Below are 13,112 nucleotides of genomic sequence, written 5' to 3' on the forward strand. Positions count from 1 at the left end.
GCTACTGATATTACCATTTAATACACATATAAAATGAAAGAATTGAAAAGAACCTACTTCTTCTCATTTAATTAACATTTACCCAACAAATATGAATTGGGTACATATTATGTGTCAAGCAATGTATTCATCATTGAGTATTCAAGGATGTACTTATTCTTTCCATACCTGCAAGAAACTCACAAATCAGAGTGGCATATGTTATAATGAGGAAGTGTATAAGTTGCAGAAAGAGCCATCTCTGCCTGGAACACTCAGGGAGCACCCCACATGGGAGATGGCATTTGAGTTGCTCTTGGCCTTTCGTAAACAGCTCTTCATCAGTTAGAAAATTTGACCAAAGATATTTTGACATTGACAGAAACTAAAGGTATGAAAGTACAAAGGAAAAGATATATTCAGGGGAGTTAGTAGTTATTGTTAGCTGGCAACTTAATACAATCTGTTTTTGATGCATAAATCTCCTTTATAAGAACCCCTCCCCAATTGTCCTCTGATATCTAATAAAATTTTAGGTATCTCTAGCAACTGTAAATTTTAAGGAGAACTAAAATACATAGATTTCAGAAGATATACTCTTATGAGAAACAATCATACATTAGTCTGACATACAAATTAACGAATAATTGTAATAAGTAATAAAAGTTTGTATCCATTTATGAAAGCAAAAAACAGCAACAAACAGAACAGGGAACATATGTCAGATAATATGAGTAAAACAAGAAATATTTGTGATTATGTATCTCAACCACTGACCTGAGGCTTGACTTACTGCCCTTCCTGAAAACCCACTGTGATACTGTCCACCAAGCACATCTTTTCCTTGTGATTATCATAACTAGTTTAGATTGTACTGAGAAACATTATAATCATACTCTTGACTCAGTGACTGACATTGTTGGTTTTCTGTGTTTCTATTTTTTTTAAAAGACACAGACATTTTCAGATTTCCTAGAACTAACTGAATAGTCACAAGGCACAATATTTTCTCCATGGAAGATTTAGTGTTTTACTGTTATCCACATAATTTGCTGCAACAGTATTTTATTGGTCAATAAAAACACTTGATTGATTTCATAAAATTAAGTCTTTTACAACACAGATGTTCATAAATTAAATGCACAAAATTATTTTTCCATCATTATAATATAATTTAAATGGAGGGTATTTTTTGTTATTGTTTTGCTTTGTTTTGTTCTTGGTGGCTGGCCAGTATGGGGATCTAAACTCTTGAATGGAATATTGAAAACCAAATAATTGTTGTTGAAGGTTATGTATGAAAAAACTATTGCATATACATATCACACAGCAACAAAGTAAACTGTCCGATGATTAAACTTAATTATTAAATGCCATAGTGAGGAGATATTCACATATAAATCAAGGACTTAAGATTTAGATACCTAACTTCAACTAATGGCAAGAAGATTCAGATATATTTTTAAAAGTTTTTTGAATATTTGGAAAACTACTCTAATAAATTGAGAAGATATTTTACAATGTTTTAAAAATATCTCCAGACTACTCTAATAAATAGAATATGAGGAATGATCATGGTCTAGTAGACTTGTGGCTTATAAGCAAATGGGCACAAGATGCTATTGGCACTAAAAGGTTTGGGTAGGAATTTTAACTAAATTATCAGACAGTTGTCATCCTACACACTATGAAGGAGTTTTAGTGAATTCTATTCTATAATATAACATTCCATAAAAATTATTATATAGCAATACAGCAATATATTTATTTTATACATATACATACATAGACACACTTTTAAACTGAATTTATTAAATAATAAGCTTGTGTTAAAAAGGGTTTGTTATATACATTTTATATCAACCATTGAACCTAACGTAGCCATGATTAAATGAATGAATTCAGTCCCTAAATAAATGAATGAATGAGTGCATGTTTACCCAGGGAAAAAATTTGCTTTTAACTATCATAATTAGTTCTTCATGATTACATTGTGTAGTGTTGAATATATTAATTATCCTGATTTGAGCATCACATATTGCACACAGGTTTCGATATTCAACGTGGTATCCCACAGATACATACAAAATTTAGCTTAATGATTGTGAGCAATTGATTTCTCTTGAATACTGAATAAGTTTAAAATTAAACTGAACAGAAAGAGAGCACCTTGGCAAGCATCATCATCAATAAATTGCATTTATTTGAAAGATTGAGACAATAATTTTGAAAGAAAAATAATTATATATAAGACTCCTGTTGGGATAAAAACTTACAAGTGAATAAATAAATGAATAAAAAATAAGTAAATGAATTAATAAATGAATGGAAGAATTAACATAGAACTATAAAGAGTCTATTTGAGTAGCTCCTCTAGAAGGGTGATGTAAGGAGCTCTGCAGACTACTCCCCAGCAAAACAGTCATAACTTATGGAAGTTATTCTTTTAAAGCAGCATTTAAAGTCTCTGAAATTGTCCAAAGGAAATGTAGAAGATGGAGAAACATTTACTCAAGAAACTCTACTAAATTTCTGTAAGAATAGCAAGTCTGTGGCAACTGAGCCACACTACCTTCCTTTTTTCTTCCCTTCTACCTCAACAAGATGGAAGTTCTATTTTAGGTGGGTACAGCCAAGAACAAGGGCTCTCTCCCTCCACAGTTTCCATTTGAGAGCTACAGTATATGCCACAGAGAGAAAGGCTACCAACATTTCTCATCCTCACTTCCAGCTCCTTGTTGCAGAGCTCTATTACAGGCAAATGCAGTTGAATGGTCAGAGCTCCCTTCCTCCACCCATCTACCACTTGTAGCATTGGCACTCTACTTCAGGTGTGGCAGGGCAAGATTATTGGACTCTTATTGTATTCACCCCAGCTGGTTTGTAGGGTGGAGGTTCTATGCCAAGAAAAGCAAGCAAAGAAGACCAGGGGTTACTGATTCTATTCAGTGCCCTACCAATAAAGTAGGGTTGTCTATCTGCTGTTCCTACCCCCAGCTCCAGACACTGGTGGAGATGTTTTGACTGGGAGGATGTGAAGGTCATAAGAACAGAAAGCTCTGTAGCATTCCCTAAGTAGACTGACTTTATTTAGAACAGAGGTTGGGAAAATTCAAGCATAGCAGCACAGTCAGAAACAATGGATATACAGATTCAATGCAATCAAATACATCAAAATAACAATGACATTCTTCACAGAAAAAAAAAAACCAATACAAACACTCATATAGAACAACAAAAGACTCTGAATACCCAAAGCAATCTTGAGAAAAAATAATAATAATAATAAACCCAGAGGCATTACACTACCTGACTTCAAATTATACTACAAAGCTACAGTAACCAAAACAGCATGATACTGGCATAAAAATAGATACTCAGACCAATGGAACAGAATAGAGAACTCAGAAATCAACCCATGCACTTACAGTTAACTGATCTTCAACAAAGGCAACAAGAACATACATTGAGGAAAAGACTGCCTATTCATTAAACGGTTCTGGGAAAACCAGTCATCATATGTAGAAGAATGAAACTAGACCCATACCTCTCACCATATACCAAAATTAACTCAAAATGGATTAAAGAATTAAATATGCATTCTGAAACAATAAAACTCCTTAAAGAAAACATGGGGGAAACACTCCAGGAAGAAGGAGTGGGTACAGACTTCAAAAATATGTCCCCCAAAGCACAGGCAACTATTACAGTTAATAAAGTGAAAGGACAATCTAGAGAATGGGAGAAAATATTTGCAAACTATGCATCCAACAAGGGATTAATATACAGAATATACAAGGAGCTCAAACAACTTAACAGTAAAAAAGCAAGTAACCTGATTATAAAATGGTTAGGAACTGAATAGGCATTTCTCAAAGGAAGATATATAAATGGCCAAGAGAAACATGAAAAAATGCTCAACATCACAAGGAATGGGAATGGGGATCATTGTCCAGATTTGTTACAATAGCTGAAAACTATCCAACTTTGATGAAAAACATTAATGTGCACATCTAAGAAACACAATGAACACAAAGAGATCCATACCCAGACACATACACGTAACAGTAAATTTTGAATGACAAAGACAGAGAAATTTTTAAAAGCAGCGTGAGAAAATTGATTCATTATGTAAAAGAAAACCCTAATAAGATTAACAGCTGACTTCTTATCAAAAACAATTAAGCACAGAAAGCAGGAGGATGATATACACAATGTGCTGAAAGAAAAAAACAAAATAAACTTTCAACTGAGAATCTTATATCCAGGAAAGCTATCTTTCAAAAATGAAAGTAAAATAAAGACTTCCCAAGATAAACAAAAGCTGACAGAATTCATTACTAAAAGACCCACCTTAAAGAAATACTAAAAGAAATTCTCGAGGTTGAAAGTGACACCAGACAGTAATATAAATTCACATGAAAAAAAAAAAAAACAGAGAATACTGCTAAAGAAAATTTCATAGGTTAGTATAAAGTATAATTTTATATTGGCCTTCCTTTGCTCTCTTAAATGACTTTTTTAAATTGTATAAAACAATAGTCACATAATAGCATTGTTGAGCCTGTAACATATAGAAATAAAATACCGTTTTGACAATAACAGCACAAAGCAAGTAGGGAAAGCAGTGTTGGAGTAATGAAACAACGCAAGACACTAACTCAAATCCATAGGGAGAATTAAAGAGAACCAAAAGTAGTAAACATAAGTGTTAATAAAACAGATCTGAAAAATATATACTTGCTCTCATTTCTTCTCTCAGTTTCTTTAAAAGACATAAAATTATACAAATTAATAATTATAACAATGTATTGTTGGGTTTGTAACATATGCAGACATAGTACATATAAGAATAATAGCACAAAGAAGGGGGAAGGCAGAATAGAGTTATACAGAATTAACATCTCTCTCTCTCACTGGAATTAAGATAGTGTACATGTGAAGTAGATTTTGATAAGTTAAGATGTATATTGAAAATGCTAAAGGTATTAAGAAAATAACTCAGAAAATATAGTGAAAAAATCACTGAAATAACTAAATTATGACTACAAAATACTCATTTAATGCAAAAGAAATCAGTAAAAGAAGAATAAAGGAACAAAAAATAAGATAAAAACAAAAAGTAAAATAGGATACAAATAAAATTATGTTAATAATAACATTAAATATAAATGTATTAAAGGATCAAATCAAAAGGCAGAGATTGTCAGACTGAATAAAAACAAAAATGAAAACAAAAAAACAAGACCCAAGTGTATACTATCTATAGGAGACCCACTTTGTATTCAAAAATAACAATAGGATTAAATTAAAAGTATGGAAAAAAGACATACTATCTAAACAGCAACCATAGAGAGCTGAAATGATTATATTAACATCTGACCAAATAGGCTTGTGAGTATAATACATTCCCCACTAATATCAACAATGATAGGGAAGCAATCTGCTAATGAAATCTGCTGACACACATCAAGGATATATTGAAAGTTGGGTGGCAGTTGACAGAAAATCTGGTTGTTAGTTTTTGTGTCTGTTTGAATACTACTAAAAGCTCATATCACTAGAGAAAATATCTTGTATACCATGAAAAAAAATAGCTTTTATACTATGGGCATAAGTGCCTGTTAATTTTGGACCTATGGTTGAGAAGTAAAACTGAAGCTGCTAGTTCTCTTTGTGTGTTTGAAAAATAGTCTTTTCAATTGGTGATAAAAAAAATCTCTTATTGTGTTTGCACCCAGGAATAGTTAATTTAGACAGGTAGTAGATTATAAGTTATCTTAAATCTCAGAGTTCCTGTTCTGATTGACTTATATAGATGAATGAGTACTTGTACAGTTCTAATTTAGGAAAATAGAGAATCCCCAGAGAAGGAAAATAACTGAACTTCTAATACTCTGAATATGCTAGCAGCCAAATAAAAATCCTTTCTTAAGAAATGGCTACCTAAGAAGCATTTTTGTGTAAGAATATAAACCCACACAAAGTGAATCACTGGAGATATCAAATTAATTTGATAATTTTGGATTAAAAATAGCTTTATGAAAACCACAAGGAGATACTACTTTACTTCACATGCAACATGATGACTATTAATAAAAAAGACAGACAATAACAAGCTCTGACAAAAATGTGGAGAAATTGGAACCCTCATTTATTGCTGCTTGGGAAAAGTTTGGAAGTTCCTCAAAATATTAAACATAGAGTTATCATACGACACAGCAATCTTTGGTGTGTGAACAAGAGATTTGACAATTTATGTTCACAAAAAATCAGGAAGTTGTTCCTTAGTTTAGTCTTTAGCTTTGTGAAAGCTGTTCCTTTCATAGCGATTTCTTTATACTAGAAAAGGCTAATCTACATCCTGGTGTAGCTCCCTTATCCCTACCATAGATTCTTATTTAAAATTTAGTTGCAAACTTATACTGTCCAGAAACAGATTTTATAATTGTATTAAAATATGACATGGGGGAAGGAAACAAAACCAAGACTAACCTCCTAATGATTATTGAATATTGGCAAACATTTTTCTAACAGTAATGCTAAATGGAGATTAAAATTCCTTGAAAAACAGTTAAGCAAAATTTGAAAACGGATTTGTAATAAAAATTCAAAGCTTTCTGAATTATGTCACATAAAAATTTTCACAACTTGATGTTTTATTTCTTTCTAGGATAAGCACAGCAAAACCAGATGAGATACCTTGAGAAATCTAATCAACCAAACTGCCTAATGAAAGTTCTCTTGACACATCCTAACATTTCCTTATTCATATTTATCTATATGTATAAACTATTCTATATAGGCTCATATTATCTTTCTGGGAAGAATCTCTAAGAGAAGTTCTGTCAGAGAAATCCATCAAAGCATCTAGAAAAAAAAAAGAACAAATAAAAGTAGGTCTAAGCAAACTCTTATAATCATTTTTTCAAGAGATTAAAGGTTGTAAATTATGATCATATGCATTATCATGCCATGGACTAAATATAGATAGATAACTCTGAGAAGATTTTTCATAAAAGAATAAATATTTAATGCAATCATGCAAATCATTTTTAAAATGGTATGATTCTACTGACTTGCTTGCTTTTATCTAATCTAAAAAATCCAAAACCATCACTTTGGTATTTAAGAGCAGAGTCTTTGTGGGTGAAGTTTTTTATGCTAAGAATCAATTGCCCCACAGATAACAATTATAAAGCCAGTTTCTCTCTATTGGTACTGTCCCATCCTACCCAATCCCCACCTTTTATAAGCTTTTTATATAAAAATATATTTGATACATCAACATATCAATTGGCATTATTTTTAAAAACAATCATCAATGAAAAGTTATGAGGAGCCAGTTTAAAAACACGTGAATCTACAAACAGAGTGCCTCATTAATTGTTACCTTGATATAAAAAAGTACTTTTTACATATGATATTTAACAATTTTTTTATATTTTTGGTGGCTGGCCGGCATGGGGACCTGAACCCATAGACCTTAATGCTACAAGGCTGTGCTCGATTCAACTGAGCTAACCAGCCAGCCCCTACACATGACATTTAAAAAGTAGGTATGCACAGGTTTCACATTTTGAGAGAATAAGAACGTGGTAGCATTCTATTTTTCAGAGTAGTACTAACATTTGTTATGAAATAACCTTAATTTATAAAACCTGACACTTTTTCGTGAAAATATAGGTAAATAGAAATATAGCAAGTTCATGTTTAGTTGTTATAAGTCAATCCTCCCAACTAAAAAAAAAAAAACCTGATGAAAATGTATGTGAAAAATCCGAAAGGAATTTAATTTGTAGGATTCAATTCAGCTGGCTTAGCAATAGCGAAGTGTTAATGTTATCAAGGAAGCTATCTCAATTCAATCCTCTGCTACCAAATAGAAAGTAAAACAAAGATAAAAGCAATGTAAACAGCCTCTGGGGAATTCTACAGTATTCCTATATATTTAGGCTTAGAAGAGTAAAGTAAAAAAATATAATTTTATCAATGAGAGTATGCATCTGCATGAAATAATTTCCTATTATAAACTATTATACATGCCCTTTGCAAAATGATTCTTTATGACAGCTATTTTCTTCATAAGCATGTAAACAATTTGTCAAGTTATTATTAGATGTGATTTGGGCTAAAGGTGAATTTTTAAAATAAAATACTGCTGGGCTGAAAAAATATTGTAATTAATAACTTTTGCTGAACTTAATAAAGAAGATATTATATATCGGCTATCTTTAGGTCTTCATATCACATACTCTAATTTAATCACATTTATTCACCAATCTAACAGACCAAGTAGAATTCATGATTACTATGTTGGTTAACATAAAGACTGCTTTTAGAAAAGTTTTATTCGCTTCTATTCTTCTTCTCTTTCCACCCATAACAAGAGACACACACAAGCATGCACACACACCTGTAAATTATAATTTCTTTACCCAAAATAAAAGAGCTCACAGGAATAGGGAAAGGACTGGCAATCAAGTACTTTGTTTTAATACTTGGTTATTCTCTTTAACATTACTAAAGCAAAATCTAGCTTTAGTTTCCTGGGACCAGAGATGTAATTCATTGAACTGCCGCAATAGGCTAAAAAGGTTTTTAAAGAAATTATGACTGGGTACTTAAGAATGAAGCGGTAGATATATGCATTCTAATCAAAGTAAAGAAAATGACTAAAAAAGATTGTAATTGACAGGTCTTTCTACTCTATTCTTAGTGTGAGAACCAGAAAATCAACCTGAATTCTCTTTACAAAGTCAGTAATCATAAGCACAAATAACCTACCATTGTGGGAAGTGCTGTGAAAGAAGCAATGTCTGGCCAGCCCTACAGGAATAGCTGAAGTGTTCCCCCCAAGTCTGCATACCACCAGCATTCTTATTTACTTACACTTTTATTCTTTAAAGGAATTTAAATTGTTTATATTTCAAATGTAGACCCATACAATGTAACAATATTCATGAAACCACAGGTGTGATATTCTAGTTATATTTTCTAATACAGTACATTATTGCATTAAAATAATATCCCCTAAAATTGTTCCACATACCACCAATCGTATAGGCAAAACATTTAGTGAAAACAGACTACCTTACATCATTTTTCAAACTGATTTCTTTTTCATAGAAAAAATGGATGAACACATACTAGCATCAAGCTTAAAAACACAGACTGTTAATGTTCATTAAATGTTCAATTTAATGTCATACTTGCTAATTATGCACTGCACTACATCATTTAAGCTTTAAGAAATTTGAACAAAGGCAGCTAAGTTGATATATTGAACCTGAAATACTCATTGCCTCAGTCTCATATTGGGAGATTTACTGAGTTGTGAGGAAGTTGTTAAGTTACACCAAAAGAAGGAGTATAGTATGTATATGAAGGAGAGGCTGACTGAAGGTTCCACTTGAATCCTGTCTTCCCAGGTACAAGCAGCCTGTGTGGTATGTACAGCTGATAAGACTCAAGAGTGACCCCCCTAAGGAGTTATTTCTATGTGTGAGGGAGAAGAAAAGGGCAAAATGCGGTTCAATATGACAACTCTGCTACTTGTGTTCTATATTAAAATAATTACATTTTGAGCTCTTGATTTAAATTTGATCCATTCTCTCTAAGTCAGTACATTCCATTCCTTCTGCAATAAAATTTCAAATCACCTACCTATGCATCTGAGTGCTGAGCAAAGTGGAGCCCATTAGAGTTTATTGTTCCTGAAGGCAGATGAAATAATCATCAAAACCCTACAAGCTAAGGCAAGTGAGCTCATGATATAAATTATATTAAAATTTCACTGTCCTCATGAACTCAAACTACCCAGACTTTACCTACTAATATAAAATTCTATAATGCTCCTAGACGCTCATCTTATTTTTTTTAATGAGAACTGGGAATGAGCTCTTCTGAGCATATAATTTCTTTGTGAAACATAGTGATTGACAATACTAGGTGCAATATTCACTTAATAAAGTTCACAACAATATAGTAATAAATGATGGAAAAGAAAACATGAATTCTAACCACTTTGTCCTCCTTTGGGAAAGCGTCCAAGGAAGCAGAGTAGAGAGAGAAAAAAAGAATAGAAAAACAAAAATCAGCCAGATATTAATAAATTGTTTTTAAGAACACAATTATGTGTTCCTTCATAGTGTTAAAACACAGATTTTTGAAAAGTAAATGTTTACTCTTCCTAAGAAATAGCTAGTGTTCAATTCTTCATTGAAAATGCACACATATGGGTCCTTCTATACGTTAGATACAAACTTGGGCACAATAATACCCTAAATTTTTGGAATTTGGATCAGTAAATCAACATTTAATATATTTTTCAGAAAGAAAGGTTAATTTACTACCACACGGTCTACCTATAATTGAAAAGAAATATTTTATTAAAATGCATAAAATTGTATGAATAATTTTACTAAATTACTGTTAAAATATTTATAGTCACAATTGGGAAACATCTAATAATGGAAAATGTTTGTAATAAATAAAAGTGAGTAGAGAAATATGTTAACTACTTTAGCCATAAAGTATTCCACAAGAAATATTTTTTAGTAATATACATTTCAACATTTGTTATAGGAAAAACCAGTTTTATACAATTATTTTGTCTTATGCCAAAGGTGAAATATTTAAGTTGTGCTTTCTTTTCTTTTGTTCCTTTAATTATTTTTTTCCAAAAATGAATAGGTTTAGTAAAGATGGATGAACTACAAGAGGCCTGAGTTTCTTTCCAAAGCGTAAGCACCTCCTAGCTCGATTTTCTTTAACCACCCTCTCCTTTTTAAAACCTGAGTTTGACCCTGATGATTTCAATATATCAATAGTTAACTGTATTGCTATTGGCTTGCCTCAGACCTATAATAGGAAGTTAAAAGCACTGGACAGCTATGGGTGCTTGGCCAGCACTAACACTCAGCTGATTTATACCTTTGCCAGCACCTTTCAGGGCTCTTCCACATGAATTGTTAAATGTTACCTCCAGGTCTCATCTATGAGAATTCAGTGCAAAATAGTGTATTTGAGAACACTAAAAAAGGGGAAATTAACAAATAGACCTCTGTACTTCCTTTGTGCCAGACACCATCCTAGTACCCAAGCTTGTTCTGGAAAGACTTTAAGGTGGCATGTGAGGGTTGACTATAACAAATCACTTTCAGGAGGGACAAAGAGAACTTATGTGGTCATATATGAAACCTAAAGAAAGATTAAATATGCATACCATAAAAATCTAGATTTTAATTATTTATTTAATTCTCATAACAATCATACAAGCCAATTACTACCCAGTTTCAAAAATAAACCGTTAGTCAGAGCAGTTAACTGTTTTCCCAAAGTCACAGAGATAATAATAGTCTCACCCTAAAGTATAAGATATCTATTATACTCAGTGCCTTAATTCCATTGGAAGAGATTTCAGAATATCCTACTTATAACTCGAATAGGCTACCAAAGAATAAGATGTTGATTGGGAGGTTTGTTTTCATTTTAACTGTGATTTTCCAAATTAGGAAACTATCAAGAGTGCTTAAAGCTTTCATGGTATTTTTAAATATGACTTTGTATTATATTGAATTCTCTACATAAACAGATAATATGAGTTTTTTTTATTAAAGAAACACTGGGAATTCTTTAGCTACATGGTAATTGTAACTGTTCTATATTACACTGCAGATCTATGTCAAAGAAAACTCACCCAGATTTCCCTAGAAATAATTCTCCTATACTAACGTAGGGAGTATGATAGAGTACAACATTAAAAGTGTACTCTAAATTAAATATTTATTAGAATTAGTCTGGTATTTCATAAATCATAATATTGGGTCCTGCTATCTTTAAGCTTCAAAAATTGCATATGTTTAAAGTACTGGCCTAACAGAGGAGCAGCTCTTATTTAAGCCAAATAAGGAAAGTGCATCAGGTGAGAATACAGTCATCCCTGGTATCCATGGAAGATTCGTTCCAGGACCTCCCTCGGATACCAAAATCCATGGAAGTTCAAGTCCCCAATATAAAATGTTCTAGTATTTGCATATAACCTGTGCACATTTCCCCATATTCGCTAAATCATTTCTAGATTACTTATAATCCCTAATACTGTCTAAACTCTATGAAATAGTTGTTACACTGTATTGTTTAGCGAATCATGACAAGAAAAAAAAGTCTGTACATGTTCAGTGCAGACACAATTTTAGAAAAAATATTTTTGATACCCAGTTGGTTGAATCCTCGCATGCGGAGCCCTGGGGTATGAAGGGCTGACTGTAGATAGAGAAGAAAACAAGACGTGCAAACCTCAAAATCAAAAAAAGTGTATTTTGACATGCTTTTTAAGTATCCCAATGATTCTCATGAGATGAACTTGGCACTCTATTTCTTTAACATGGTAGTAAATGTGAAATTGCTGTCACAGAGGCTAATCACTGTTTAGTATATTATCCCGGATTAAATTTAGTGACACAATTTACCCTACATCTTACGTTCATTCAATCCGAAAACGAATGTAGCTGAAACTAAAAGTAGTTAACTGTTTTTTACAAGAAGAATTTGTTAGAACAACTTTCAAGAGTTTTATAATTCACGCTGGTACTAAATCTACATTTACTGCATTCTTCAGAAAATAAATTCGCTTTCACAGGTAATCTACTGTTGGTTTTGAGTAGGAATAATTTATTAAGATACACACATATGGAAAATATCTCTTAACGAAGTAATTTCACCACTATTGCACTACTATGCGCCTTATGAAAAACACGAACTGAACGAGGGGCACATGAATGTGCACGTTCATGCAGCGTCTGCTTTCTAACATGCACGCTTTTTCTCATGCTCGGGAGGCGTAACGGTTTCTAGCCACACTCACGTTGTTCGACCTCAGAGACACGCGGCCTCCGCAGCGGGCGCAGAACTTGGTGCGGCAATAGGAGCAGAGATGGCCGCACCCATCCGCAAACTTTGTTTTATGACAGATTCCACAAGTCGGGGCATCGTCTTTGTGCTCGCCCTGGTAACGCCGCGCTTCTTCCCCTATTTTTCTCACTTGTTCCTTATAGCTTTCAAACTGTTGATGCAATCTCCTGGACAAAAGAGAAAATGGTAGCAAACTAAGTAAACATGGAAGACAAAAA

At 32.6% G+C, this 13,112-nt stretch overlaps 1 protein-coding gene across 6 annotated transcripts in view; it reads right to left on the reverse strand.

Moving 5' to 3' along the window:
• RIMS1 (regulating synaptic membrane exocytosis 1) overlaps positions 1–13,112 on the reverse strand; it is a 469,818-nt gene that overhangs the window by 255,224 nt on the left and 201,482 nt on the right. For all 6 annotated transcript variants that reach the window (XM_063096231.1, XM_063096237.1, XM_063096236.1 and 3 more), the window contains 2 exons: positions 12,848–13,061; positions 10,003–10,014 (listed from right to left, as the gene is read on the reverse strand). In XM_063096231.1, the coding sequence (XP_062952301.1) occupies positions 10,003–10,014; positions 12,848–13,061 (226 nt within the window). The remainder of the gene's footprint in view (positions 1–10,002; positions 10,015–12,847; positions 13,062–13,112) is intronic.

This window comes from Cynocephalus volans, chromosome 5 (genome assembly GCF_027409185.1).
Source record: "Cynocephalus volans isolate mCynVol1 chromosome 5, mCynVol1.pri, whole genome shotgun sequence".
Lineage (NCBI taxonomy): Eukaryota > Metazoa > Chordata > Mammalia > Dermoptera > Cynocephalidae > Cynocephalus > Cynocephalus volans.